This window comes from Equus quagga, chromosome 16 (genome assembly GCF_021613505.1).
Source record: "Equus quagga isolate Etosha38 chromosome 16, UCLA_HA_Equagga_1.0, whole genome shotgun sequence".
In the NCBI taxonomy this organism is placed as follows: Eukaryota; Metazoa; Chordata; class Mammalia; order Perissodactyla; family Equidae; genus Equus; species Equus quagga.
The window spans coordinates 66130469-66157509 of NC_060282.1; the positions used below are offsets into that span (position 1 = coordinate 66130469).

Genomic DNA, 27041 nt, shown 5'->3' on the forward strand with positions numbered 1-27041 from the left:
TTATCCTGATTTCTTCTCTCTCCTTCATGCCTACATTTAGCCTACATTAAATCCGTTACTGTGTTCTATCAGTACCACCTGTCAGATATTTCTCAACTTTATCCTCTTCACCCTGTAGCTCGCTATTGTTTGCAGGATCTTGAACTTTGCAGTTCACTCCTAATGGTCTCCTTCTTTTCAATCCCTTCTCCTTTCAGTTTATTCTCCACATTGTCCTCTGAGCTTTGTTTCCAAAGCAACAAAACTTTCTTTCCTGCGCAGCTCTGCCTTTCCCCTCCCTCTGGTTAAAACACTTAGATGTTTCCCCAATACCTAAGGAGTGAAGTTCATTGAAACAGCTGTTGAGCAAGGACCCTGCCTGACCCTCCAGCACATCTCCTGTCCTCTCTCCTGAAACCCAGGGCTCCGTGCCGCTCCACCTCAGATAGCTCTTGTGAATAATTTCCCTCTGGAAATCCTAGTTATGCCTGTGCATTCAAAGACGGCCCTTTTGTGAAACGTTGCTTAACATTTCTCAGGTAGAGGTGAGGCGCTCTGAATGTGCCTCTATTATATCACCGTTTTTTCTGTAAGGCTGTCTCTAGGGCCGCTGTGTCCAGTTGCGCTGATGTAGTCCTACAAACGGGATCCATTGAGTCTGAGATATAGTTATTCTTCCTCCCCTGTGCCTTTTTTGGGGCACAGGTTGCACAAAGATGCTATGGCCCTGGGCATCTTGCCTTGACTGTCTCCCTGGTATATCCTATGAGCTTCTTAAAAACCAGGGCCCTGTTGTACAGAGCTCTGTATCCACAGCCCCGAGCACATTGCAGACAGATGTTTGTTTAATGAAGGCATGTGGGAATGAAGAGACTTTTTTGATTACTTGTCCTTTGTTTCATTTTTGATAGGTTTAAAATTAGGCATGGAGCAAGATACCTGGGTAATGATCTCTGAACAGGGTGAGAAACTTTATAAAATGATGTGCAAACAAGGAAATCTGATCAAAGACAGGAAAAGAAAACTGACTACGTTCCCTAAATGCTTCCTTGGAAGGTAGGGTTGGTAGTCTGGGTGTGTGTATTTCTTTCATGTTTTCACTATCTCACCTGTTAACTTTCATTTAATTGTTTGTTTTTCTTTGAAAAATATTTCCCTAAGTGTTTTTGAATATTTCTTTACTATCAACATTTCCTGGACCATAGTGGGATGAGGGAATGGACATAGAGCCAGAAAACTTAGGGCATCCATCCATTCATCTGTGACTTCAGCAGTTTCTCACATTCCACGTTCCAGGGGCAAAGCAGAGGCTGGGGTCAGGCAGGTCTGGCAGCCAGGTGGGTTTGCCTGTAGGGAACAGAGTCTGGCAAGGACATAGGTACAGGGCCTGAAAGTTGGAGAAGACTGGAGAACCGAAGACACACAATCTAAGCTACCAGTTAATTCAGAATTTAGACAGCTGGGCTGAGGATAAAGGGATCTAGATGAAGAGTTTGAAAAAGTGGGTCATGTAAGGGGCCAGGCACAGAGGAACGGGCAGGGAGGTCGCTGGGTTTTCAGCATAGAGTAGATGGACCGTGTGTCCTTTGGTTTCTGCAGCAGCTGCATGCGGGACTGCCTGCTGGTTAAGCACGCAGAGCCAGAGGGAGCTCGGCCGCCTTCAGGTACCTCTACTTAGCCCGAGTTCTGTGCTGGCTTCTTCCCATACATTATTTCTACTCTTGGAATACGTACCTAGGAGTTAAAACCTTTATATTTTTTAAAGATTCAGAAACTAGGGGTCAGAGAGTTTAACATGCCCAAGTTCATGCAGCTAATAAATGCCAATGTCATCTTTATAAAAGACTGGAGGAGTGATTCAGAGCCCAGACTTCACCATCGGACTGCCTCCACTCAAGTCTGGTCCTACCTCTGGCTAGTTGAGAGATTTGGGAAAGGTAGATTTCACTTTCTTCTCCACAAATGGAGATGATTCTAGTGCTTACTTATGATGCCTACCAGAATGTCTTCTTAATTAGCTATGCAGACACAGAATGACCGTAGGTCACACCAACTCCCAACCCCATTAGAAGAATGTAGGACAGGAAACCTGGTGCCTGCAGAGCAGCATTGGGCTCTCCTCTCCAGTGGGCCTGGTCCTCATAGCAGGCCACAGAGCTGCCAGCAAGCTAGTGTTGCCAGTATTGCTAGTGTCAGCAGTCCCTCAGGTGATGACTCTTGTGCAAGAGAAAGAGCAGGTGTGAGCCCATCTTGGCTTAGGAGCCCCATGTTGCAAAGAAGACACTACTTTTTATAACAACTTCATGGGCATAATTTCCAGGGTTCCCAAAGGGACGTGCTCACTTCCAAGAGAGTCACTTCAAGCTATGGCTTCTCACCAGGTATTTATAATTATGTAGTTTAGCCATCAGGGTTCACTTTTACCGTAACGCTCCTGCCTAGTAACAGAGCTGACACCCTACCTTCATCAGGTTTCTAGGGAAAAAGAGCTAGAAAGTTAACCCCTGGGTCAAATTTGTCCTTACTGAAGAAGAAGGGATTTGATTAACCCCTTACCCATGCTCTCTCATATGGCTGTAGTGCTAGTTAGTTGTAGTCATATGCAAAGCATTCCCCGGAGCATCTGATACATGGGAGAGATGCAGTAAATGTTAGCTGTGTTAATTGTGGCCTTTTCCATAACTGCACACTACCTTTGTGTTACAGCCCAAGTGTGGGGTTGCTTCTGTCTGGATCATAATCCTTTTGCATAATCCTTTTCCACTTCTCCTTTATGCCTCTGTGCTCCTAACTTTATAGCCATACTTAAAAGGTGCTCATTCTGTCATTTTAATATGACACATTCAGGAATCTGGTGAGCTCGAATCAGAGAAATATGCTTTAGTTACATACCAACCATCTCAACCTACTTGTCAATCGCTGGCATTTAATAAGTGCTCACAGTGTGCCAGGCACTGTGCTGAGACCTGACATTCATCAGCTCATTTAATTCTGTGACAGCACTGTGAGGTTGATATTCTTGTTATTTCTGTGTTATTGAGGAAACAGTGAAGTTTAGAGAGCTAAATTTACTAACCCAACATCACACAGCTAGTAGAGGCAGAAACACGATTTGAATCCAGGTTGTCTTACTGCAAAGTACATGATCTTAACCAATTTGTTACCACCCAAGGGGGGGCCATCTGCCTGCCGCAAGACATGCCAGTAGTCAGGAAGCAAGGTTGTAGGAGAGAAAGGGATTTTATTACAGCTTCCTAGCAAGGGGGAAGATGGCTGACTAATGTCTGAAAGAACCACCTTACAGAACAAAGACTACAAGCTAGTTATATAGGGTAGTCGTCTCCGGGTGGTGACAGACATCTGATCTTCAGTTAGGGCAGACATCTGGTCTTAGCTCCTGATAATCTTCAGTTTTACTGGATATGCATCAGCGACTGGAGCAACGCCCTATACCCAGATTTTTCAGTTGTCATTGATGATGGCTATCAGCATAGATTCTCTGCCCCAGGGTCATCATATTCCTAATGAGCTCAGAAGAATAAAGTTATCAATTTATTGCAGCTGGGAAGGTCCATAAAATTTACAGAGCATGTATATCTCCTGGAGGGTGCATATCCAGCTGGGTTAGTTAATCAGGTCATTCACACTTAGAGTATTGTTTCTTTTCCACAATGTGGCTTCGTTTATGTCAACCTCATGTTGAGCCAGTATCAAATATACTATACTTCACCTGTTTTTTTTCTTTTGGGTGGTTCTTATGTAATATAAGAATAAAAAGCACTTTAACAACTTCTTCTGCCTTAAAATATACTTGTTTAGACTACCCATCCATTTGTAGAATGCCATATCCCTTGGTTATTTGACTTTAGCCATATATGTTGCTTTTGATTTTGAAATAAATGGAAAAGTAATTTCCTGACACCTTCCATAGCTTTGCTTCTCTGGCCTCTGTGCAAAAATAAAAACATTCTAAAATCTATTCATTCGTTTGTATAAAAGTTCAAATATTAGATTTTTCTAAGATGAGCATGATCAAATATTTTGTTGTAAAATGTCTCTGTATTTAGTGTTCTCTTAATGATACCACATGGCCATAAAAACCAAAATCACTACCAAGCTGAGGCTCTCCTAAATGTTACAATACACCATCCTTCTTATCTAGGAGGCCTGGGGCTCCCCGCCCCCGCAATGGTGAAAGATGTGAGCTGTAGTCCTCTGTGGCCTCCCACAGCCACAGCAGATGTGTGTGGTCGACAGTTCTGATGGATGGTTTCGTGTTGGAGTATTCCTTGTGGATGACGGTTGAGATATAACAATGAATTTATCAAGTAATTTTAAAGTTTGAAAGCAATGTAGTAGAACTTTTCTGTACCTTTGGTGTATATTAATTTTCTGTTGCTGCGAAACAAATTACCACATGTTTAGTGGCTTGAAACAACGCCCGTTTATTACCTTGTAGTTCTGTAGCTTAGAAGTCCGGGTGAGCTCCACTGGGTTCTCTGTTTAGGGTCTCACGAGGCCACAATCAGGGCATTTACTGGGCTGGGGTTGGGCTCTTATCTTAGGTCTCTGAGGAAGAATCCACTTTCCAGCACATTCGGGTTGTTGGCAGAATTTAGTTGTTTATGGTTGTAGGAATGAGGTCGCCATTTCCCGCTGGCTCTTGGCCAGGCTGCCCTCCACTAGAGGCTGCCTGCATTCCTTGGTGCATGACCCCCTCTGTCTTCAAAGCCAGCAGGGACACTGAGTCTTCCTCATGTTTTTAATTTTTATCACTTCCTCTGTGCCACCAGCCTGAGAAAACTCTCAGCCTTGAAGGGTTCAACTTTGAAGGTCAGGCCCACTGGGATAAGGTCAGCTGACTTGGGATTTTAATTACATATGCAAAATCCATTCATAGTGCTCCCTAGATTAGGATTTGATTAAAAAACCAAGGGGTGGGGTTCTTGCTGGGGGGTGGGAGGACATCTTTAGAATTCTGTCCACCACACAGAGCATGCAGTTTTGTTTTGTCTGCCCTCTTGGAGTTTCAAACCCACTGGTTCTCTGTGCCTGGAAAGCCACATTCAAAACAATTTATCGCTAATATTAAGTCATCATTACTCTATCTAGTTCTGTCTTTTAGCTGTTTTTAGGATCTGTTGTATCTTTTTAGTCCCAAATTTGCCTTTATGTAGATAGTAACCTTATAATTAAACTACTCTAAAATTTTCCCTCTATGTTGATTAGCGGTCTTAACAAGTTGAGTAGTTATTAAGTATAGTTCAGGTAAATCTGAATGTGTGAACATGAATCTTCTGGAATACAGTCCAATTTAAATCACTGGGTCTTACATATATGAAAAAATGTTTACTGAAATGCACTGCCAATGTTCTTTATATTTGGAGGCTCCTCTCATAGCTGCTTGATGAATGCATGGCTTCCTGGGGAAAAAAGTAACTATTTAACTTCTTGCTTGGATTTCTGTCGCAGTGAATTTGTGTCATGGCTGTTGGAAATTGGAGAGATTCACAGGCCTGAGGAAGGTGTTCACTTGGGACAAGCATTATTAGAAAATGGAATCATCCACCATGGTAATTAGTTTATTAATCACTTATTTAATCTATTTATCCACAAATTGCATATATGTTAATTCCAGAGATCAGCTTAGTTTATAATAATTCTCCATATTATAGGATGCTTCTTTTTTTGCAACAGCATTTTCGAGTGCCCAGTATGTGTAGCATATTGTTTCAGGGAGTGTGGGTTTAAGGTGATGTATGTGTTAATTTGAAAATGAGCAACGACAACACAGGCAAGAATAAGAATTACAGGTAAGTGTTGTGTGATTGTGGAGGAAGGAATGGTGAGTTCTAACTAGAGTATTTGGGAATGCTTCATGGCATTAAGGTTGGGCATTGTAGAATGAATAGAACTCTGACAGGCAGAGAAGGGCAGAAGGACATTCCACGCTGGGAAATATAGCACTCAGACACAGAGTGGGGAAGGTCATGGTGGTCTCTTCAGGAAGTAGCAGAGACTCTCATGCGGCAAGACAATATATTTCGTGGATGGATATGCTAGGGAGGGGAGTGAGGTGAGAAAGGTAGGCAAACACTTGGTCCCAGAAGATCTTGAATCTCTGGCTGTGATATGTGGAGCTTAGTGTGAAGGAGGTGGGGAGCTGATGGACACTTTTTAGCAGAGGAGTGAGCAGAACCTGGTGTTAGAGCTGTCAGATGCAGCAGTGGAAAGCCTGGAGTGGAGAGGTTAGAGACTGCAGAGATCCCCGGGCGTCAGGAGGCCCCTGCCTTCCCCGGGAGGAAAGGACGAGGGCCTCGCCAGCCTGTGTCCACAGGCAAGGAGAGAGTGGCCCACCTGAGAGATTCTGGAGAAGCTGAAGCAGCATATTTGATAACTGCTTGGATGTGGGCGATGAAGAGGAAGAGGGAAAGGTCAGATTATTCCGAGCTTTCTGTCTGGATGACTGAAGTAGTTCAGGGGGAGGAACAGGTGGGAGAGAAGATAAAGGACGGCTGTGGGTTGGATACGAGACATTCGTCCGGTAGTGCCCTCCAGAGGTTGAAAATTTGTGTGTAAAGCTCAGGATAGAGAGAGAGCGAGAGACAGATTTGGGAATCATTTCTAGAGGGTATCAGATTCCTAAGAACATCAATAACAAACAAACACACAAGAAAGCAGTGATAATGGGACTAAGAAGAAAAACTTAAGGCATTTCTAATGTAAAATGTGGGGGAGGAGAAAAAGGCAGGGAATTATGAATAAATATGGCTATTTGGCTTTGATGTTCATTTCCTTTCCAAATTAGAGTGGGATGCAAACAACTAGATCTTCTCAATTCTTCCCCACCACTCTGAGTGCTTCCAAAGTAATGTACCACCATCTCTCCAGAAAGGAATCATCTGGAATTTGTTTTTCTCCCTCGAGCCATCAAGCTCTGTGAGATCTACCACCAAAATAAGTCCCTTACCAGAACACTTCTCTCCCCTCCAGGATCCCTGCCTTCTTCCCAGTCACCATCATCCCCTTCCTTGCTTCCACTTTTGTCCTCCACCTCCCTAGAATACTCCCCAGGGAACAGCCGAACAGACCTCTTAAACCATATATGAGATCAAGGTGTCCTCCTGCTTATACCATCTCATGGCTTCCCACTCAACTTAAAGAAAAGTCCAGATGTCTTACCATGGCCTAAATCTCTTACCATGGCTCACAAGGCCCTACATGATAGGACCCCTGACTTCCTCTCTGAGTTAGCACATAGTCTTGTACCTAACTCATTACACTGTGGCCACCCTGACCTTCTGTCTCTTCCTTGAACACTCCAAGATGACTCGCTATTTAGGATCTTTGCTCTTGCTGTTCTCATTCAACAAATACTTATTAATTCCTAATGTATGCTGGGGACCTTTTGAGGTGCTGGAGATACAACAACTGTATTCATGACTCATGTCTTCCATGCCCATCTGATTTTTAGAAGCACATCCAGTCCCATTATTTTATTCTGATAAACTGCTTTTGTAATTTTTGAAATTTTCTTCCTGCACTTATCAGTCTCTGAAATTGTGCTTATTGTTTCTCTTTATCTCCCATTCCTACTCTGGCCTGCGATGAACATATGAGAAACATGAGAACAGGTGCCTTATTTGTTAATATATAGCAAATGCCTGGAGTGCCTAGCACATAGAGATGCTCAATAAATGTTTGCCAAATGAATGAATAAATGACTGATTATATTTGGAGCAAATGGGTAACACTGATAAATTGTGTATGATTTTTGTACTTGATTCATTAGCACCATTAAAACTTTTAGCATTAAAAGCATTAAAGCTTTTAGCATCTAGTGCACTAGGAAAGCATCATACAGAAACTTATAAGTAAAAATGAAAATATGTTGAGCTAGGTGGCTTTCGTCTTTTCTGCTCCTCTTTCCTGTCCTCTAACCTCAAGTCCAAGCATACATTTGGGACAAGAATGGAATGTATTTGTTTTATCCTGCAGTCCATTGAAGCTCAGATAGGTGGCATGTAGAGTTTTCTATACAGTCATTGACCTTGAGAAATGGTAATTCCTTTCCCCTTTAGACTCTATATGTGCAGAGACTGTGTTCTTTGCTTTGTAGAGCAAAGAAGAGAAAATCTGTTTTGGGCACTTTTTCTTTCTTTCTTTACTGACACTTTCCTGCATTCTATATGTAAGATATTATGCTAGGTACTTTAAGATATGGAAAGATGAAGGAGCAACCTCTGTTTCTTATGGTCAAGTAGTTTTAAGCCTGTCTTTTTACCCTTGTCTGGTATTTTTGCCATAAATATCTTTGCTACAAGTAGTTTCACTGCAAACATTTTCACCGCATGACTACTTGACCATAAAGGCAATTTTTCTGTAAAAGATAAATTAACTGGTTGATGGACAGTTTTGGTTTCATTTGGTTCCAAATGGTTTTCATTTGGTTCATATGGTTTTCACTTGGCCACAAATATGCATGCTAGTGTTTGGATGAAACTGATACCTCTCTTAATGAAGGAGGACAACTTAGTGGAAAAAAGAAAAAAATGGCGATGCTGAATAAGGAGAGGAATCAACAAGCAATAAAAAAGGATAATAGTGTGAACAAAAGCCTTGGGAGACAAAGTGCTTAGGTAACAATCTGCAAAATAAAATCAGTTCTTTGTATAATATTGCCGTGAATCTACACACATTTAAATGTTCAAATATTTGTATTCAAATATTCTGTATTTTCATATTTTGCAGTCGTTTTTAATTTTGTCATTAATTTTTCATGTTTCATTATGTTTTTTTAAATGTAACTCTTTACTTTTCATAATTTTGTCTTTTACGACAAAGTTGCCTTGCAGCTAAAACTCCCTGTGGCAAAGATGCTTGTGTTGAAAATACCTAGAACCCTTTTCCCTTATCCGTGAAGAAATCCAGCTGCTGATATATTCCCTTATGGAAAGGCAGAAGTCTATTAGGATGGGAGAACTAAGTTTTTGGAGGGACTCTTGAGAAGGAAAACAGTATCAGTTGACACTAGCTGCTGTAACAAATATACCTCCTCAATACAGTGGCTTACGTTATAGAAGCTAATTTTTCACTCATGGAAAGTCCAGTCAGTGGTGGAGGATGGCGTTTGGTGCTCTGCCCCATGCAGGACTTTGGTGCCTGACGGGGCTCAGCCATCTTCAGTGCAGGGATCCTAAAGCTCAGCTTGAAGGAGTCGTGGAGGTTTTTGTTTGTTTTTTTTCTTTGTAATAGTCCTGCACACTTCCCATTGTGCATCACTTTTGTGCGCATGTCCTTGGAGGCAGCTCACTTACATGACCACCATTGACTTCAAGGGAAACTTAACAATGTAGTGTAGACGCATGCCTAGAAAAGCTAAACGGGTTTGGTGGACAACAACCCAATTTCTGCCACTGAGACATAGCTCCCAGGTCAATATAAGATCTCTGGAATTATATTAAAAACAGAGTAATCATATATGTATTTGTTAATGTTTTACAATGGTATGAGTATATAGTTACAAAAATAACTTTTAATATATCTATTTTCAATTGACGTTTTTGTGACTTCTATTGTTAATTTGAGTGATTTAAATGTTTATAAGTTAGATGGAACAGGAAAATATCTTAAGCTGTCTATCAACAATTGATGCTATTTAAATTGTTTTAAAATGATGGATGTGCAACTTTTTGTACCTCTGTGGGATTATTTACTGTATTCTAGAAAGAGCTACATTGAGTTTGTCACAATATTTTCCTTTTTGACTATGGGGTACCTTGTGATAGATAAAAGTGGGTTATAGAAACTCTCAAAGCTGGAAAGGTCAGGGTGTAGGAAGAGGACATCCTTTCAAAGGAGCTGTAGGTTATTTTCAAGTTTTCTTCCCACTCATGCTTTCGTGTTTCAACAAAGGTGGTCTAGGAATTGTATAAGAAATAGTTGCTTATTTGCATGGTGAATTGGGTTCTGAAAATTGAAGATGTAACTATTATGGGGGGCATTTTACTTACTTTGCAATAACAAAACTGTTATTACTTTGCCTGAAGACGTGAGTAGCTAGTCAAGTGCATTCAAGTCAATTCTAAATTAGTACAGAGTTGGAATAATATTTATTAAATATCTTCATCAACATCGTCTATTAGAGTCTGCCCTACTCTTCAGTTCATGACTGCAGAAAGATTTTGAAGGAATCACAGAGTTCCACAGAAAGGGAATCACCATTGTTTATTCTGTTAAAATGTTTCTCACACTATTTTTAATTGCCTCCCTTGAAAAAGAAAAAAAAATAAAAAACATTTCTTTTGGAAGGGGTATCAGTGTGGGAGAATTTCATTCCTACTCAACTTAACTCCTGTACATCTGACACCACTTTTCTCCAACAATACAATTTTGAAAAGGAAGTAGTAGATGAATTCTGCATTAAAACTTATTTATTTGAAATTTCAAATGTAAGATGCTTTGAGTATTTATGAGAACTTAACTCGTTTTGAACAATGGTGTTTATAACCTGATGAGCTCTTTTTCTGAGAAATATAACGCTGAGTTCTATTAATATTGTTCCCTTCGTCACAGTTTGATTTTAGTGGCGTGTGCTATTACTATTATCATAATTTGATCAGTTGTAATTTCAGCTTTGGCATACTGAATTTTTGTCACTAGAAATAATTTTTTTGTTTGTTTGAAATTAATATAACTAGTAACTAAATAACTAATACAGATTCCCCCCAACTGAGAGTAAGAGAACATATTATGCAATTTCACATTAATAATTTTATTAGAATGATGAAATATGAGCCAAACATGCTTGTTTCATTAGTATGTTGTTCCAGCTGCATTTTAGTGAAAATAGAATTCCTAAAATAAAGTTGAATGAACCATCTGTTTTAAAGAGAGCAAGCGAAAAAAAGTTGACTATTGCAAGTAGTTCACACTACAAATATTGTTGAGAACTTCATCAGAGGAGAAGCCTTGCTGTAGTAGGAATTCTTGGGTTGAGGCAGCATATGCTTTCTCTGTGACATGCTGACAATATTCTTCTTGTCTGCCTCTCCTATTTACATTATAAATGATCATGTGAGAATTCGGAGACCTCATATCCAGTGGGGGCTGAATTTGGCTTGTATAAGCTTGAGACAGTTGGTAATTAAATTTTTTAAAAATTTGCAAGCTGGTTATTAAGCACAGCTATTATTAAAAATTCGCATATAAGTACAGAAATATATTAACAACAGAGGTAATATATTCTTAAAACTCATCGCTTCCTAATTATTTTACTACATTTTATTGTTATCTATGTTCCTGGTGTTATTTATAGCTATTATTTCTGTATGATGGAAATACTAAATAATGTGCCACTGTACATCTAACTCGGTGTTCAGTGACTTTATTTTGGAAACTTGCAATTGGCCAGTGTGGGAGGATTTAATACCGTGGAAACTGACGAATGCTACACATCAATGCTGCTTTTCCCCACCACCTAGAGAGCCAGTTATTAAACATTTACCAGTACATCCCTGGTAATATCACCATATCACATAGCTGTTTAAAACATGGCGTCAAGCAACCTTTCTCACAAGATTACCTGAACTCTCCTCAGTTAGTAAGCCCATTTTGAGAAGTTGGAGGAGTGAATTTGAATGCAGAAGTATTTACTGTCTTTCCAAGGCAACACTAAAAGTTGCTTATTTAAGCAAGATTAAATTATCAAAGTCACAAGAGTTTGCCTTACAACTAAGCACTCCATTTTGAATAGGTCAAACCACCACTAATGTTTGATTGTGGCAAGAGACATTTGGGCGCAACATTTCCTTGAATTTTGGAATTTCAAGACAATAATTTATTTCAATGAATGTTAAGGGATAAAAATGGGAATAAGCAGATTGCATAGGAGAAATAAATAACTGGTCTTGAAACATGCTATAGGATTCCAAAATATTTTTCTTTCACACATGCTTTTTTCTTTTTGACTTAATCTGGAAAAAAAGATGCCAAAAGGCTGTGTTGTCTATCTTTTTTTGGCAGCAATCCTGTCTCAATTTTAGGGCCGCAAGCCAGGCACATGGTTTGGATAGGTTGGGGTGAAATAGTTGAAACTTGACATACGTGTGTGTGTGTATGTTACGTATCTTTTGGCTTTCTTCTGAATTCACCAAATGTAGTTCATGAGAATTAATTCTGACAGCTTTTTCTTCCCTTTAACATTTTTAGCAAAAAGTAAAGGTCAAAGTCTTTTATCTAATCATGAAAATAAAGCCCATTGCAGCAAATTATCTCTTCTGCAAAGGTTGCATTCCTTGTAAAGAAAACATTTAAATGTAAACTCTTTGAGCTGTAATCTGAGGTTTTTCCTTTCTAGAATGGTCACTTTTTTTTTCTTCGACTGTCTATAAAATAACTTATCCTGGAAAAAAGAAAACTTGGGAGGAAGTTTAATAGTAGTCTTTGTGAATATGAGAATCTTATCCTAAGGATGGACGTGAAGCAGGGCCCGCTGTCATGGTCAGGAAAAAAATTTTAAGTGACATGTAAGAAAAACATTTCTCGGTGTAAGGAAACTGTTACAATTTTGGAATCAGTTACATGTTGAAATTATGTAATCCACTCCGGGGATCTAAACACCAGATAAATGATCAAGATTGGCCTATGTGTGGTCTTGGCCTGATTGCTGTGGGATGAAACAGATAAATGCTAAAATTCACTTCTAGGGCTAAGATTCAAATTAGAACTCACGAATTGGTGTATCTGCTTTTTGAAGAGCACTTTTTGCTCAACTTGTGGCATTATGAAAAAATAGAAAAGACAGACTTGTTTATTTATATAAGTCTAAATGTACTATACACACACAAACACATATGCTATGCTAGCTGAATGTTGCTAATCTCAATTTAGTTCTTAAATCATTATATGGAAATTGTAAATGTATTATATAACAAAATCTTGCCATGAATCTTACTGTCAGATTACTAGAATAGGATTACTGTGTTAGGAAAACAAAAGCTTTTGGTAAAACTAAAAGTCTCAGTATTTGGGAATATGTAGTTCATAAATTTATTTGTTTTTACTTGCCGCTTTTTAGATTGTCAGTATTTTAATTTATTGTTCTTGTGTTCTTAGTTACTGATAAACATCAGTTCAAACCAGAACAGATGTTATATAGATTTCGCTATGACGATGGAACATTTTATCCAAGAAATGAGATGCAGGACGTGATTTCAAAGGTACCCACCTCTCCCCCAGCCTTTTATCAATAGCGGAATTCATGTAGTCATACTTCAGCAAGATAAAATGCTGTTGAGAGACTTAAAAAGGTTCTTCTGGTATGGAAAATTCTTAAATGACGTACATAAGCGAGCATCTTGATTTCTTCTCGCTATTTCATGGATTCTAATGTCAGATCATTTTTTTCATTCTCTTATCTAGTTCTAAATAGAAGTAATGCAAGTGCACCATTCAGAAGTTTATATCTATTGAAAACTATTTCACATGTAGCAACAAATGGTCATGACACTTAAATAAAAAAGTTACACAAAGATATAAAATTAGTGTAATATCAGTTTTCTTTGTACACTTGACAAAATTTATTTTGACACGTAATTAACAAGTACTATGATGTATTACTGCATACATTTATTTTCTGTTTATATCTTGAAGTTTTATATTTTAAGAAAAATAATTTAAAAAATACTTTGTGTATGGATATGTATACGACAAATTCATAGCACCATTTAATCTTATTTTTAATGATTTAAGTCATTATTTTTATGATGTAATGTAACATGTGAACAAGTTTTGAATTGGTTGAGATTGTGTAATGATTCCAGAATGTTGACGGTGAATTGATTTGTTTCAAAATTTTATTGATATATCCTTTGGGTGATCTTACTTGCTTTTAACATGTCTTTATTTTACAATAGGGCGTAAGATTATATTGCCGTCTTCATAGTTTATTTACTCCAGTGATAAGGTGAGTCTGGTTTCTAAGTTCTGGGCAGCTTAAAAGGAAATATTTATATTACATATTAGGTCAATATTATTTAGCTGGAACTTGTTGGCTTATTTTCTTTATCTTCCCAAAGTGAAAATTTTACTTTTAAAGATTATTTTAAAGAATAACTTGTTTTAAAATATTCCTAAACTTTCTGAGGCTCTAATTATATAGTGTTTTCCACTCTTTATTCTTATTTATAAAATTATTTGCCATTAATTCACAGTAAATTATAGACTTGATAATGAAATGATCCACATTTAGTTAATATTTAATACATAGTAGTTGACTGGGAGAGGATTTGGAAATACTGTTAACTCTCAATATTTACCATTATGATTACTTGTGTATTTATTTTTTTCATTAAATTGTGTAATTAAATCTTGGATGTGTATTTTATTTCCAGTATTTCCTTCTAATAGTCTTTTATCCAAAGAAAAGATTTTGCACTTAAAAATTAAGAAATACCTTAGAGTTATGAGTATAATTTTATAATTTTATTCTCTACCATGTTTTTCCTTCTGAAGACATAGGCCATTTTTTTTTAATGAGGAATCAGGATTAATTTTCAGTTTATCTCTTTAGAAAGACACTGGAAAACTTCGAGTTTTGTGCTATGATTACTAATAGAGGAGGTCATTAGGAATATTATTGTACTTTTGTAATATACCCTGATAGACACTAACTGATAGAATGTAATGTAATATTAAACCAATTTCAAATGGCCATTCGGAGTTTATTGACTAAAATGTATTTTCAGAACAAAGAATGGATGTGCTGTTTCCAAAATGAATAAAGATGCTTTTCAATCTTGGCTGTAGAATCCAAATGTTTGATGTACAGTGTTTCTGTTTTTTCCTTCTGGTTTCCAATTCCGGGGAAAGGACGAGCTTAAAAAAAAAGGATTCCAGAAGTTGCTTTGTAAAAGTGTATTGCAATGTCCACTAACATTTCTGAAAACACTCCTGAAAGTACCCTGTCCACTTTCCCAAGCAGGCTTCCCAAGTAAAAAGAGGTGGAAAAAAACCCAAGTTTGTTGATTTTCTGCTATATTCCTGGCAGAGGCACCCAGCAAATATTTTGAATAATTTAATACTAAAAGGTGGTTACTTAAGTCAATAGCAAGTGGGTACTTAAATTTTTTTTCTGCTAAACTAATGGAAAGCAGTAATAGTTAAATTTTTCACGTCACCCAAGTATATGTAGAATTTGTATGTGAGAAAATGTGTTCTGAAAATATATTTTAGCCATATGGGATTTCTTATCAAGAAAGTTACATCCTGTGAGAACTGATAAGAAGGAATTGTTTTTTGGCTAGAAATGACGATTGTTTATGAGCTGTCAAGGGAAAATTTATGGGGAAAAACCCATAAAACAGATGGAATGTATGATAGTCATGCTTTTAATGTGTGTGAACTCAGCTTGTGAGGAGAAAAATTACTTGGGTGAAGAACCTACAGACCCACATGTGTCTATAATAGACTGTCCATTTCCTTCTTATTGATGCTTATGGAAACCAAGATGAAATGGGTGATGATGTGGTATCAGAAACGTGGAGATAAATTTTAAAACATTAAAAAAATCTGCTGCTGATTACTGGCTGCCCTAGTGCCTTTATTATTGAAATCTCAGAAATTTCACCCATATTTCAGGGAGCTTTTTTATGAAAGTGGTTAAAATGATGTCAATGTTAAAATCGTAAATTGCCGACAGAGGCTAAAGAACTGTGAATATAGCTGGTTATTATATGTCACCTCAAATTATTTGCAGTTTTGATTTCTTGGTATTTTAAGAGGACTGTCATTTTCTCCTTCTCTTTTGATCCAGGCTTGCCAAATAAATGAATTATAGATTTCTGCCCTTGGGCTCCGTTCTATCGTGAGCACTTTGTTGGTGTCTAACTAAACTTGGAATGATTTCTCTGATCTGGGAAGTGTATTGAAAGGAGAGTCTGATGTGGAGAACCGGTTGATTCCCTTGGGGATGTGGTGTCACGATGTTCGTGCTCTGATCAGACAAAATGAATGACAGGCTTCTCAGTGTGTTTACTTCAGGATGGGCCTGCGGTCTTCCCCTGTAGCTGAGCCAAACGAATAAGCCCCCAGTGCAAATCCAGCCTTCTTGGAGGACTCAGGAGCAGGAAGAAAAGGGGAGGCTTTATTCTCCACATTTGGGGGAGGTTTTTCATAGACTCTATCTTGATTTAAAGGGAAGAAATTCTGATTTATTATTCTTTTATTAATGAGATAATTGTATTTCTAGCTAGATTATTGCCAAATAATATAGCGGTAATAATCTATTTGGATATAAGAAAACGTGAAAGAAGAAATGTCCTATTTTGCTATCATTGTGGGTCTCTTCTCCTGGTGTGAGCTGATGAAAGAGTTTTCAGGTGTTGTATATACTTCATCAACCTTTCTTATTTACACATAATTTGGACAATCAATTCAGATTATGTTGAGTAGACTTTCTGTTGCACACTGACACTAAATGAAATGTTTCCCAGTGCTCACTTATCTTCTTGATTAATGTTTTTGGTTTCTTTTTCCTTTGCAGAGATAAAGATTACCATTTAAGAACCTACAAATCTGTGGTCATGGCCAACAAACTCATAGACTGGTTAATTGCACAGGTAAATAGACGTTTCTGAGTTACATTCACTGCTGCTTTCAACTTAGAGGTGATTTAGTTAGGGTTTGTTTTGTTTTGTTTTTTTATCCCTGCCTGCAGATGATGCACAGTGAAATAACTTGACCAAGTTCATAGAGTTAATATGCAGCAGACTTAGGATTTGAACCTAGCTAATCTGACTTCAGAGTCTTTAAACTTAATTTTTATGCTGTATTGTCTTTCGAGAGAAAGATGTTCATGTATTAAAAATATTAGTTGAGATCCATCAAAAAAACTAAGTGTAATTTGAAAATCACTGAAGAATAGCTATATGCGTGTGCTAAAATTTTTGGCATGTTTGTTCACTAATTTGTTTTAAAGTGTCTGTTTATTAGTCTAAGCAAGTTATTCTAATCTCCCTCTGCCTTTTTCTCTGTTAGATAGTCGTTGTGCTTTGATAAGATGAGCTTTAATATTCACCTGCATACATTTCAAATGGGAAAGTACGAAATTTGTTGTTCCTATTGTTGCTCTGCTTCTCAGAATGTGGGAACTGGCAGCTGGTATTGAGAAAATGTTATTCGCAAATCAGGGCATCTAGCCATCATAATAGATATTCAAATATAAATGTATTTAAATGTTTTATCATATTAGGTCAACTAATAAATGATCACATGTTTTCCATTGATTAAAAAAAGGCTAAGAAAATTGATATCCACTTTGACAGAACTTACTGGTTTGGAGAAAGGAATATTACTGGTTGAAATGCTGTCATTATGTTTAGATATTTGGACAATTTTGAAAGCAGTTTCAGTTTTTTGTTATTAAAGAAAGTGGCCTACTTCCTTTGTTACAAGTGGATAATAACATCTGATACTCAGTCATAAAAATGTTTATTTTTGTTTCAAATATTAATGTTTAATTCACATTTGATGCATCTGTGCACATAAATTTTGAGATTTTTATTTAATATTAATTTCTAGACTATCCCCCACCATGTATTTTTGTATTTTATTGCACTTATGTTTATGCTATTTAGAATTTAAGATTTTAGATTAAACCAATTACCTTTAGATAAAACCCTGCTTCATACATCCAGTGGGTTTACTGGTGTCAGTGCCTTTTATAACTCTGTGGTCAATGTGTGACATCAGAACTGGTTCTGTGCTCAGTATCAGAGTTGGAATTTCACATGGAAATTACAGTATTATAGAATTCACATGAACTTGTGCTATATGTTGATTATGTGAGAAAACAGAAGAAAATTTTTTGGAGCAAAAGCTAGCGCTGAACAAATATTTAAAGTTTTGATTCAAGCAATCTGTTATTAACTCTTTTTCTTTTTGACGTTTTTACTTTCCATGTGTGAGCATTAGAAGAATAGAATAAGTTACTCAAAAACTGTGCCAAGTTGCAATTATTTCTTTCTTCCGGTTTTCTTAGTGGGCTTTTATGACAATGTCTGTAGAAATTGTGTGTAGTAGACGTTGCATGGACTGGGAGTCAGGTAACCTGGTGTCTGACGACAGCTCTGCTGATAAATGGTTATGCAAACTTGGACAAGTCATTTATTCCCTCTAGGTTTTATTTTCACAACTGTTTACTGCTTACTGGAACAGCTGTACATGTCATCTCTTCTCTATCACTTAAGCTTTGTGATTCTGATAGTGTAAAACTTATTCAAATGTAAGCATCAGATGTAATTAATTCTTTTTTAAAAAATTTTTTATTACTTTTTTTTGGTGAGGAAGATTGTTGCTGAGCTAACATCTGTGCCCCTCTTCCTCTATTTTGTATGTGGGATGCCACCACAGCATGACTTGAGCTGTGTGCAGGTCCCAGATGTAGTTAACTCTTATTGCTTAGCTTCAGGTTAGGACAACGTGGGCTGGCTTTGAGAAGGAAGACAAGGTAATAATGGAATGCTAAGAGAGCGATAAGTTAAATTCTTAATCTAACGTGAACAAGAGATTTCTTAAAAAGTAAGGGTCTCTTTCCAACAACACTCTCAAATGATAATAAAACTTAATTTCTGGATTTGACCAGGACACTGAATTGATTTGGACATCTTAAGAGGACAGAATAAAGAACTGGCTCCAATATGGTAGTCTACATATTGTTTGGAGTATATTCTCGGTCTGACAGTTTTTCTCTTATTCGGCAACACATTGTGTGATATCGTCTTGGAAAATGTGATGATTGTTGTTTTCTTCTAGATACATTTCTTGCTCGCTGTTATTGCTTCTAGTATAATGGTTTATAATGCAACAACTCCTTATATAATGACATTAACCCTTATGTGACAAGTGCATTGATGTACTTCTAAAACATCATTTAATTCATGTAACCTGTGATTTGTTTATAGATCAGTCATATTTTATAATTAAAAATGCCTTCCTTCTTCGCAACCAAAGCAGCTTCTGTTGTCTTTTAATGCTCATCAGTTCTGTGTGGCACAAGTAGGATTTTTAAAAGGCATATGGATACCAAAATATTTTAGATCATGCTTTTTACACCATTATGGTCAATTAAAAATATTAGTCTGGCCAGGATATCAATTGAATAATCAATCAGTGATTATAAAACAAGCTGTTATTGTAAGTTTAACATTTAAGTAAGTTCTTTGATGATTAAAATAAAACAAACCAACAAAACAGGAAGCAGGCATGCTTCCTGCCTTCAGTGGACAGTTAGTCAATTGGGCTGATTTGTACATATCCTCTACGATATCTCTCCAGCATCATCTCCCCAGGAAGCTTTGCCAGGTCCTCCAGACTGGGCTAAGGGTCTTCTGTTGTCCCAGTTCCCTGGGTTTATCTGTCTTAGTAAACAATTTATGATATTGAAACTGGCCTAGACTGCATGTTTCTTAGAGTGGGGACCCTTTTAACCTTTGTACCAGCACCTACTATAATGCATGATTGGGAATATTGACTAAGTTGGATAATGGTACTTATTACATATCATATTTTAAGTGACCAAATCTTTCACTAGATTCAGTTTACTTGAGGGCAGGGAAGTGTTGTGAGCTTGAGGGTTTTAATGTATTACCTATAGTGCTTGGCACACTGTGTGGCAAAAAAAAAAAAAATCTTTTGAATGAATGCATGAAAGTTACTGAACAGCTCGATTTTGATAAAAGCAAAGATGCATTGTCTGAAGATACAGATTATAAGTGCTTTGTCAGTTAACAGGAGGGTTAGTGAGGGTTGAAGTTGTCACAGCATGAGGTGGAACTTGTCTTGGTCCTTGGTAGATAGGCAGAATTTAAATGGGTTGGAGGGTAAAAGAAAGGCATTGAGGGTATGAGTGAAAGCGAGGATGAAAATAAGCCCAGGGAGTTCAGGCAAAAGGAGACAGCCAACTTCACTCAAGCAAAAGGTGTGGGTATTTGGAAAGTGAAGCTAGAGAGGTAGAATGAAGCGAGGATATGGAAGGCCTTGAAAGCCCAACATAAAATTTTGGTATGTTATGACTATAAAAAGAGAGAGTTTGTTTAAAGTTTTGGAGCATGAAATTCTTGTGTAAGAAAGTTTAATTCCATAGCAGCTTATGTTGGAGAAAGTCCAGAAAAAAATTATGATAATTTAGAAGTAAGATGAAGAATGACTAGATTAGGGTGTTGACATAGAAGTGGAATAGAAGCCAGAGAGAAGGGAGGAGACATTTGGTAGAGTACCTAAGTGCTAACAGAGAGAACTAGGAAAAAATGAGATAATGTGTGAGAGTGCACTTCTTAAAGTGTAGAACACACAACTATAAGGTTATATACACACACATACTTATGTAAATATACACATACATACTCATATATATGAATCCATGTGTATATGAATAAAATAGGTGTTTCCTAGATAAAAACCATAACAAAAGGTTGCGTTGGCTTTCTTTTTGGTTCAGTTATAGGATCTAAATATTTTTTCAGCAAGATAGTTAAGAGAAGCTTGCATTTGCTGGCTTAGCCAAACAATTTACTCTCAGGGTCTTATGAATCACCCTAGATTAGTAGGTCTCTTTAGGGGTCCCTAAAGAGCAAGACCATTTGGCAGAAGGGAAGTGATAACAGAGATCATGAATAATGATTTTTATTTAGCTTTATTTAATGTTTTCAATATATACAATATTTCCTTGATAACAAAATTGGGATACAAGATCAAAGAAATAAGAGAAAGGGATCCATTTATGGTAGTAAAGATTTTAGTTACTTATATATTTTCATGTTTAATAAAGTATGTTTTTCTCAAGAGATGTTGTCTGTTTTTCATTTAATGTCAAAAGATGTTTTCCTAATCAAGTGAATGTTCTGTAACAATTGGATGCATCGTGGGCTTATGAAAGCAATGTGTGCTGTAATATATGAGTGGCTTTGCCCGTATGGTGCTGGGGATGTCAAATGCAGAAAAGGTGCAACAAGGCCTCCAGTTGCCTGTTAACTTGTCTACTGCTTTTGTGTTTAACAGGGGGATTGCCGCACCAGAGAGGAGGCCATGATATTTGGTGTCGGACTCTGTGACAATGGATTTATGCACCATGGTATGGATTTTTATTCTGGAAGCTTATAGATGTATTTCACTATTTTGTTTTTGTAGGACACTGGGAGCATTTCAGTTTTCAGTGAAGTCGTTTAGAGATGAACCAGCAAGAACACCTGGGTCTTGCCATGTGTGTGTGTTGGGTTACTGCATCTGCATTCACTTTCCCTGCTGTGCCTTACTACGTCTAATTGCTATTATCTTCCAGTTACCTTGACTTCTCTTCTATTTTTCTAGACTGTACTGATTCCAGAAGAGCAAGCCTCGAGCTAGAAGTTTTTAAAAAATAACTCATATACTCTTTGAAACTATTTGAGATCAGACTCATGGTTTTTTTGAATGGCCGTATATATTGAAATGATTAAATGAGAACATATGTGGTTGAATAGTTATTGTTCTTTTTAGAAAAATGCTTTCACAAGTACCTCAGAGAACAAAATTATAAATCTCTGGAAGATCTTTTTGGCTACTAAGTAAAAATTGATTTTCTTTCTTGTTTGATGACTTCATACTCCTTAGCTTCGTAAAAGTAATGAGATTTGGTTTTCTCTCTCAATTCATACCACCATCTTAGAGATTCTGTAAACCCAAGCAATCTCTTTTCAGTTGTTAATATACATATGCTTAAAGAGGTATTTGAAAGCACTGGTACCTATTTGTCAATTACTTTCAGAAGGTTCTTACTTTTTTGTGAAGAAGGGAGTATAGTAAAAGTTAGAGCGATTTTGATAATATCGTTGATTATCGTAGATTCCTTTGGGAATTCCATTACATTCCACTGTCTCTAGAGCACTGTATAATTTGTGATAGAGAAATATCATTGCTTGAAGAGCAAACTATGGAATGAAAGAAATGACATCATGATAGGGATTTTAAACTATAATATCAAGCTGAAAACCTTCAGAAGTTTTAATTACTTGTCTCTTTAAAGCATCAACATGCAGTAATGGTATGTAAATATTTGCTTTAAAATATTGAGTTACAACAACAGTTTTCCCTACAAAAGCCTCTGTCAGTAAAGCACAACCAGTTTGGCTCACGCCTGGCCTTATTGATGTCCTCTCTCGCTCCTTTTAGACGGACTGTTTGCTGGAGGAAAACAGCAATAGCCAAAACACCATGTGGGTTTGGGGAAACTGCTTAGGTCCTGTGGGCAAGACCTCACTCGATCTCAAATATATCTTCATTTCTGTTGCCAGCTATGACTTGTGTTACTTTTTAATTTGTGCTGGATAGTTTCATTTGCCAGCCAGTCCTCCATCCACTGATTGATACATCCATCCATCTAGTCAACAATCATTATTAGGAACTCTGTAAAAATAATGAAAGAAAATCACTATCATTTTTGGTTGCTTACTATATGCCAAATTATTTACATTTATTACCTCATTTTAGTTTTGTGCAACATTATGAAGATTTTATTGCTCCCATTTTATAGATGAGGAAACTGAAGTTCAAAAAGTTTAGTAACTTTCCCAGTGTTACACCCAGAATCAGTCCCAGACCTGGAGTTTAGACTCAGGTCTGTCTCTTCATAAAGCCTAACTTTCTGCTGTGCCGTGGCACTACTGTCCCGCCTTTGGCTCCCTGGCTTGATGAGTGAACTTGTCTGCACAAGTACGCTTCAAGGTACGAAGGATAGATAAATAGAAATAGAGATTTCTCTTTTTAAACAGTTTGACAGCTGCCAGGATCTCACTGAATACAAATTCTGTCTATGAGTATTCCGCTTTATTTTAAAAAAAGGCTAACAAAACACAAACCTTATGTCTTAGGGGATGCCAGGAATCTTAGGGTCTTTGGGGGGAAATATCAACATTCAGATAAAAGGAAAAAAAAGAAGACCTTTGCAGAAATAAAGTTATTTGAGAATAATGTTTTTAAACATGAAAGAAGTAGGAATTGGTGGAAACTAAAATCACATTTCACCCAGAAGATGTATTTCTGGTTTGAAGTGTTGGAACAAAAGTGACCACCGTGGGAATTGCTCACACACATAAGGGCAGCACTTAACCCATTTGAATTTTCCCATAATTGTGCAGGATATTAAAAACATACTTAAAATGTTTACTAAAAATTCAAAACACTGTGGGTTTCTATGTTTTGTATTGAATACATTTTTTGATTCAATATACTCCTTTTATTTAAATTTTGACTTTAATTTGGAAAGTAACAGACTTGGTTAAGCACAAAAAAGTTAACGTTGAAAAAGTACTACTTATCTTAAAAATTCAAAATCCTTTAGGTAACAGTAATTTAAAAAAAATCACGTTGAAATTATAGAAAGAAGTAGAAAAATATCGTAGTGATATTTGTGAATGTAACTTGTCCCAGGAGTGTAAAATTTAGGTCATGGACAGGTATTAATTGACTGTATGTCTATCAACATAGAAAATGTTTGATTTTTGGGCTAATCAAATCATTTGAATCTCTCTCTGTTTCTGTAGTCCTTGAAAAAAGTGAATTCAAAGATGAACCCCTCCTTTTCCGATTCTTTGCGGATGAGGAAATGGAAGGATCAAATATGAAACATCGACTTATGAAACATGATTTAAAAGTTGTGGAAAATGTTATAGCTAAATCATTACTGGTAAGTTTATTAATATGTTATATAAGTTTTCTTCTTGATGAGACATTAGCAGGAGATTGCATAAACTTGTTTAATGGTGATGCATGTTGTTTCATTCTGTTTGATCTGTAACTTTTTTCATAGTTGCTTTATTAATAAGTTGCATTGTTAATATTTTGCATTTCAGATTAAATCCACTGAAGGCAGCTATGGTTTTGGGTTAGAAGACAAAAATAAAGTTCCAATAATAAAGTTGGTAGAAAAGGGGTCTAATGCTGAGGTAATGTAAATTAGCACTTTTATTTAAATTTGTTGTCTGTGACATACAAATGTAAAAGTTCTACACACGTTCCAATCAGCCTTTAAGTATCTTTATTGAAAGTAGTGTTTTCTGAATAGTTTTATTCTGAGGTCCTACCAATTACTCTTGGGATTTGTGACAGAGGAGTCTATGTCTGGGTACTCGAAGATAGTTGGGGAGAAGGATTGTAGAGATCTAAGCTACGAACTTCTTAACTTCCTGGGAGGCCAATTGCTCATTCCATGTGCCTGGTACTTCCCTGTTCACCGATTCTAGCCCGGAACCCCGTGGAAACTGCATGGCGTGGGGCTGTGTTATATACGTCCAACGGTTCTTCCATTAAATCAAGGGCCACGTCTTCTGTTTTCCTGTCACTTTTGACTGTCTTATTTAAATACAGCTTCCATCAGTAAAGCACATGCTTTGACTTATTTTCTCATTGGGTTAATACTGATTGATGTTTTCTCACCTCACCAGCCTTTTAAACAGAGGAATCTCTTGATCATTCGTTCATTCATTGAGAAATACTTATTTAGTACCTACCATATGCTAGGCAGTGTTGGAGGCTCTGGGAATACAGTCATGAACAAAAGAGGCAAAATTTCCTGCCCTCATGGGACCTACTTTCCAGTGTTATATCCCAAGTATATCAGATCTAAAATGCTTGTAAAATGCTTAATTCTCAAGCAAACCTGTCAATGTTTAAAACTTTAATAAAGAATGTGAGAATGAATGAAGCATGGCTTTTAACTTTGAATCTATTTAAAGTTAGTAGTAAACTGTCACCCAACCTCCTGTCTGCTGATGCCCAAGGTCTCAGTCTTTTACCAAAACACAAGCTCATGCAAGACAAAGCTTTATGTACAGCGCATTAATTTCAAACAAAAGAAATCTGTAACTCATACTCTGTTAGTGGGCCTGGCCAACAAATGACAATTTTTAATAATTTCCTATGAGAAGGAAGCGTTTCTCCCAGACGTTTCCAGCGATGTTCTTAGAGCAGAGCTTTATCTGACTAGGCCACTGATAAAACGCCCTCTCCCAAGTTTTCATCATTTCGCTTGTAACCAAAAGAACATTTAGTTTATAGGCAGTAGGAATGGTTAAGAAGAGCAGCCTGGTTGGCCTGGAGAGATAATATCTTCCTTGCCGTCTTTGCAGCGTCTTGCGATCTGTGCTTGTTGGAGCTCTCTTGCTTGGATTCCAGGTCATTCCTCTCTCCTGCCTTTGGAGACACTTATGCTATGGCAAGCTAACAGTGCATATTTGGTTGTCACTGATGTCTCTGTGAGGTTGAAACTCTCTTGAGTTAATTTGATCTAGATGGAAAATGCAGTCAAAAAATTAACCTGGGGTTTGACTCTAGTTAAAAGGAGGAAGTAAAAAAAAAGAACTATAAAATACAACAGAAAAAAGGGTCACAGGAGGAGTACAATGTTAAGTCGTGGAGGGAGGGGGGAGAATTTTAGTAAAGATGGGTGATCAAATTTAAAACTGGGTCACAGAGAATGATAATTAGGTTGTCTCGCCCACAGTTCTGTTTTGTGAAGTTATATAAGAACATTGCAGATGTGTTGAAATGTCAAAATCTGTACAATCTAGTTCTTTTCAGATTCTAATTCTATGAAAAAAATAGATGCCTTATTAAAATATAATTTGAATTCTTTTTGCAATTTCTGTCTTAGATGGCTGGCATGGAAGTTGGGAAAAAGATCTTTACTATTAATGGTGACCTAGTTTTTATGAGACCTTTCAATGAAGTGGATTGCTTCCTGAAATCATGCTTAAACAGCAGAAAACCTCTAAGAGTTCTTGTGAGCACAAAGCCAAGGGAGTAAGTTGTGTGATTTATGTGGGATTTTAAAAAATTTATCCAGAGGTGAATAAAATAGAAATGTCAACTAAGTAAATGTCTAGAATTAAGCATATCATTGCTTAGAACGTTTAAACCCTATCAGTGTCACTAATACTGGTCTTTAGATGATGGAAAAACTACATTGCTCATGACGGTAAAGTGCTTGCTTCGAATCAGGTAGTTTTAGCAGAAATAATACTTTCTTTTTGCTGCCCAAATTTTCCTGGGTTGAGTTTGACTATGAGTGAAGCAAACCAATAGAACACTTGATAATAAAGAACTACGTTCCTCCATGTTCAGCTATGTTTCAGGGGCTGTGCGCTGATTAGACACCATTTGTAATTAAATGCTCATAGGAGATGGAATCAAGACTGGGTGAAAGACACTTCCATGCTTGTGTGTACTTGGCAGTATTTCTGTTCTTTAAAAGAAATGTCTATCGATCTACCTATCATTAGGAAAAACCCTTGTTTATTATAGGAAATTTAGAGAGGACAGATTTTTCAGTACTCTCTATATTTGATATCATCCATAAATAACAATGATCTTTTTGGAATTCAGTGTTAGTTTATTTTTCTAAGTATTGACACACATGTACACAAAGATATATTTATAAAATGGGATCGTGCTTTATGATCTGCTTTTTTCTTTGACAAAAATAACAAGATGTTATGGATACACTTGGAAGACACTGGCTTTTCTTCTGGGAATCATTGATGGTCTAGCATTCCCTTATCGGGTTTCCATGATTTGTTTAACCAGTTAATTAATTGAGATAATGCACATAAAGTGCTTGGCATAGTGTCTTAATATAGTATGATTATGCCAAAATTATTGTTTGACATTTAGTTATTATTTATCAATAGTGATAAGCAACTTTATTAATTTTAAGATAAATGAAGGTTACCACTTCAAAAACAAAAAGGTTTATTTTGACTGCTTATGAAAATATTCTAAGTATATGTAGTATAGTATTCTTCCCTGCCTTAATACGTATACTCATTAATAGCTGGGTGCACTATTGGTCTTAAGAGGTGAAGTGCAGTGTGATGGGCTGGATTCTGCACTAAGTCATCAAGATAGATGCTTTACATTCTACCAACAGCTTACCAAGGGGTCTGAAAGAGTGACTGTGACTCATTAAGGTGACTAATTTAGGAAGACTTTGGGTTAGAGAGGAGCAAATAACCATAGCAATGTCTTCTCTC

The 27041-nt window shown here is 36.9% G+C and overlaps 1 protein-coding gene across 1 annotated transcript in view; it reads left to right on the forward strand.

The window, feature by feature from the left end:
• PREX2 (phosphatidylinositol-3,4,5-trisphosphate dependent Rac exchange factor 2) overlaps positions 1 to 27041 on the forward strand; it is a 278303-nt gene that overhangs the window by 113914 nt on the left and 137348 nt on the right. The window contains exons 10-18 of the mRNA XM_046642000.1: positions 891 to 1035; positions 5452 to 5552; positions 13096 to 13199; positions 13896 to 13945; positions 16523 to 16598; positions 21037 to 21109; positions 23556 to 23698; positions 23865 to 23957; positions 25664 to 25812. Of these exons, the coding sequence (XP_046497956.1) occupies positions 891 to 1035; positions 5452 to 5552; positions 13096 to 13199; positions 13896 to 13945; positions 16523 to 16598; positions 21037 to 21109; positions 23556 to 23698; positions 23865 to 23957; positions 25664 to 25812 (934 nt within the window). The remainder of the gene's footprint in view (positions 1 to 890; positions 1036 to 5451; positions 5553 to 13095; positions 13200 to 13895; positions 13946 to 16522; positions 16599 to 21036; positions 21110 to 23555; positions 23699 to 23864; positions 23958 to 25663; positions 25813 to 27041) is intronic.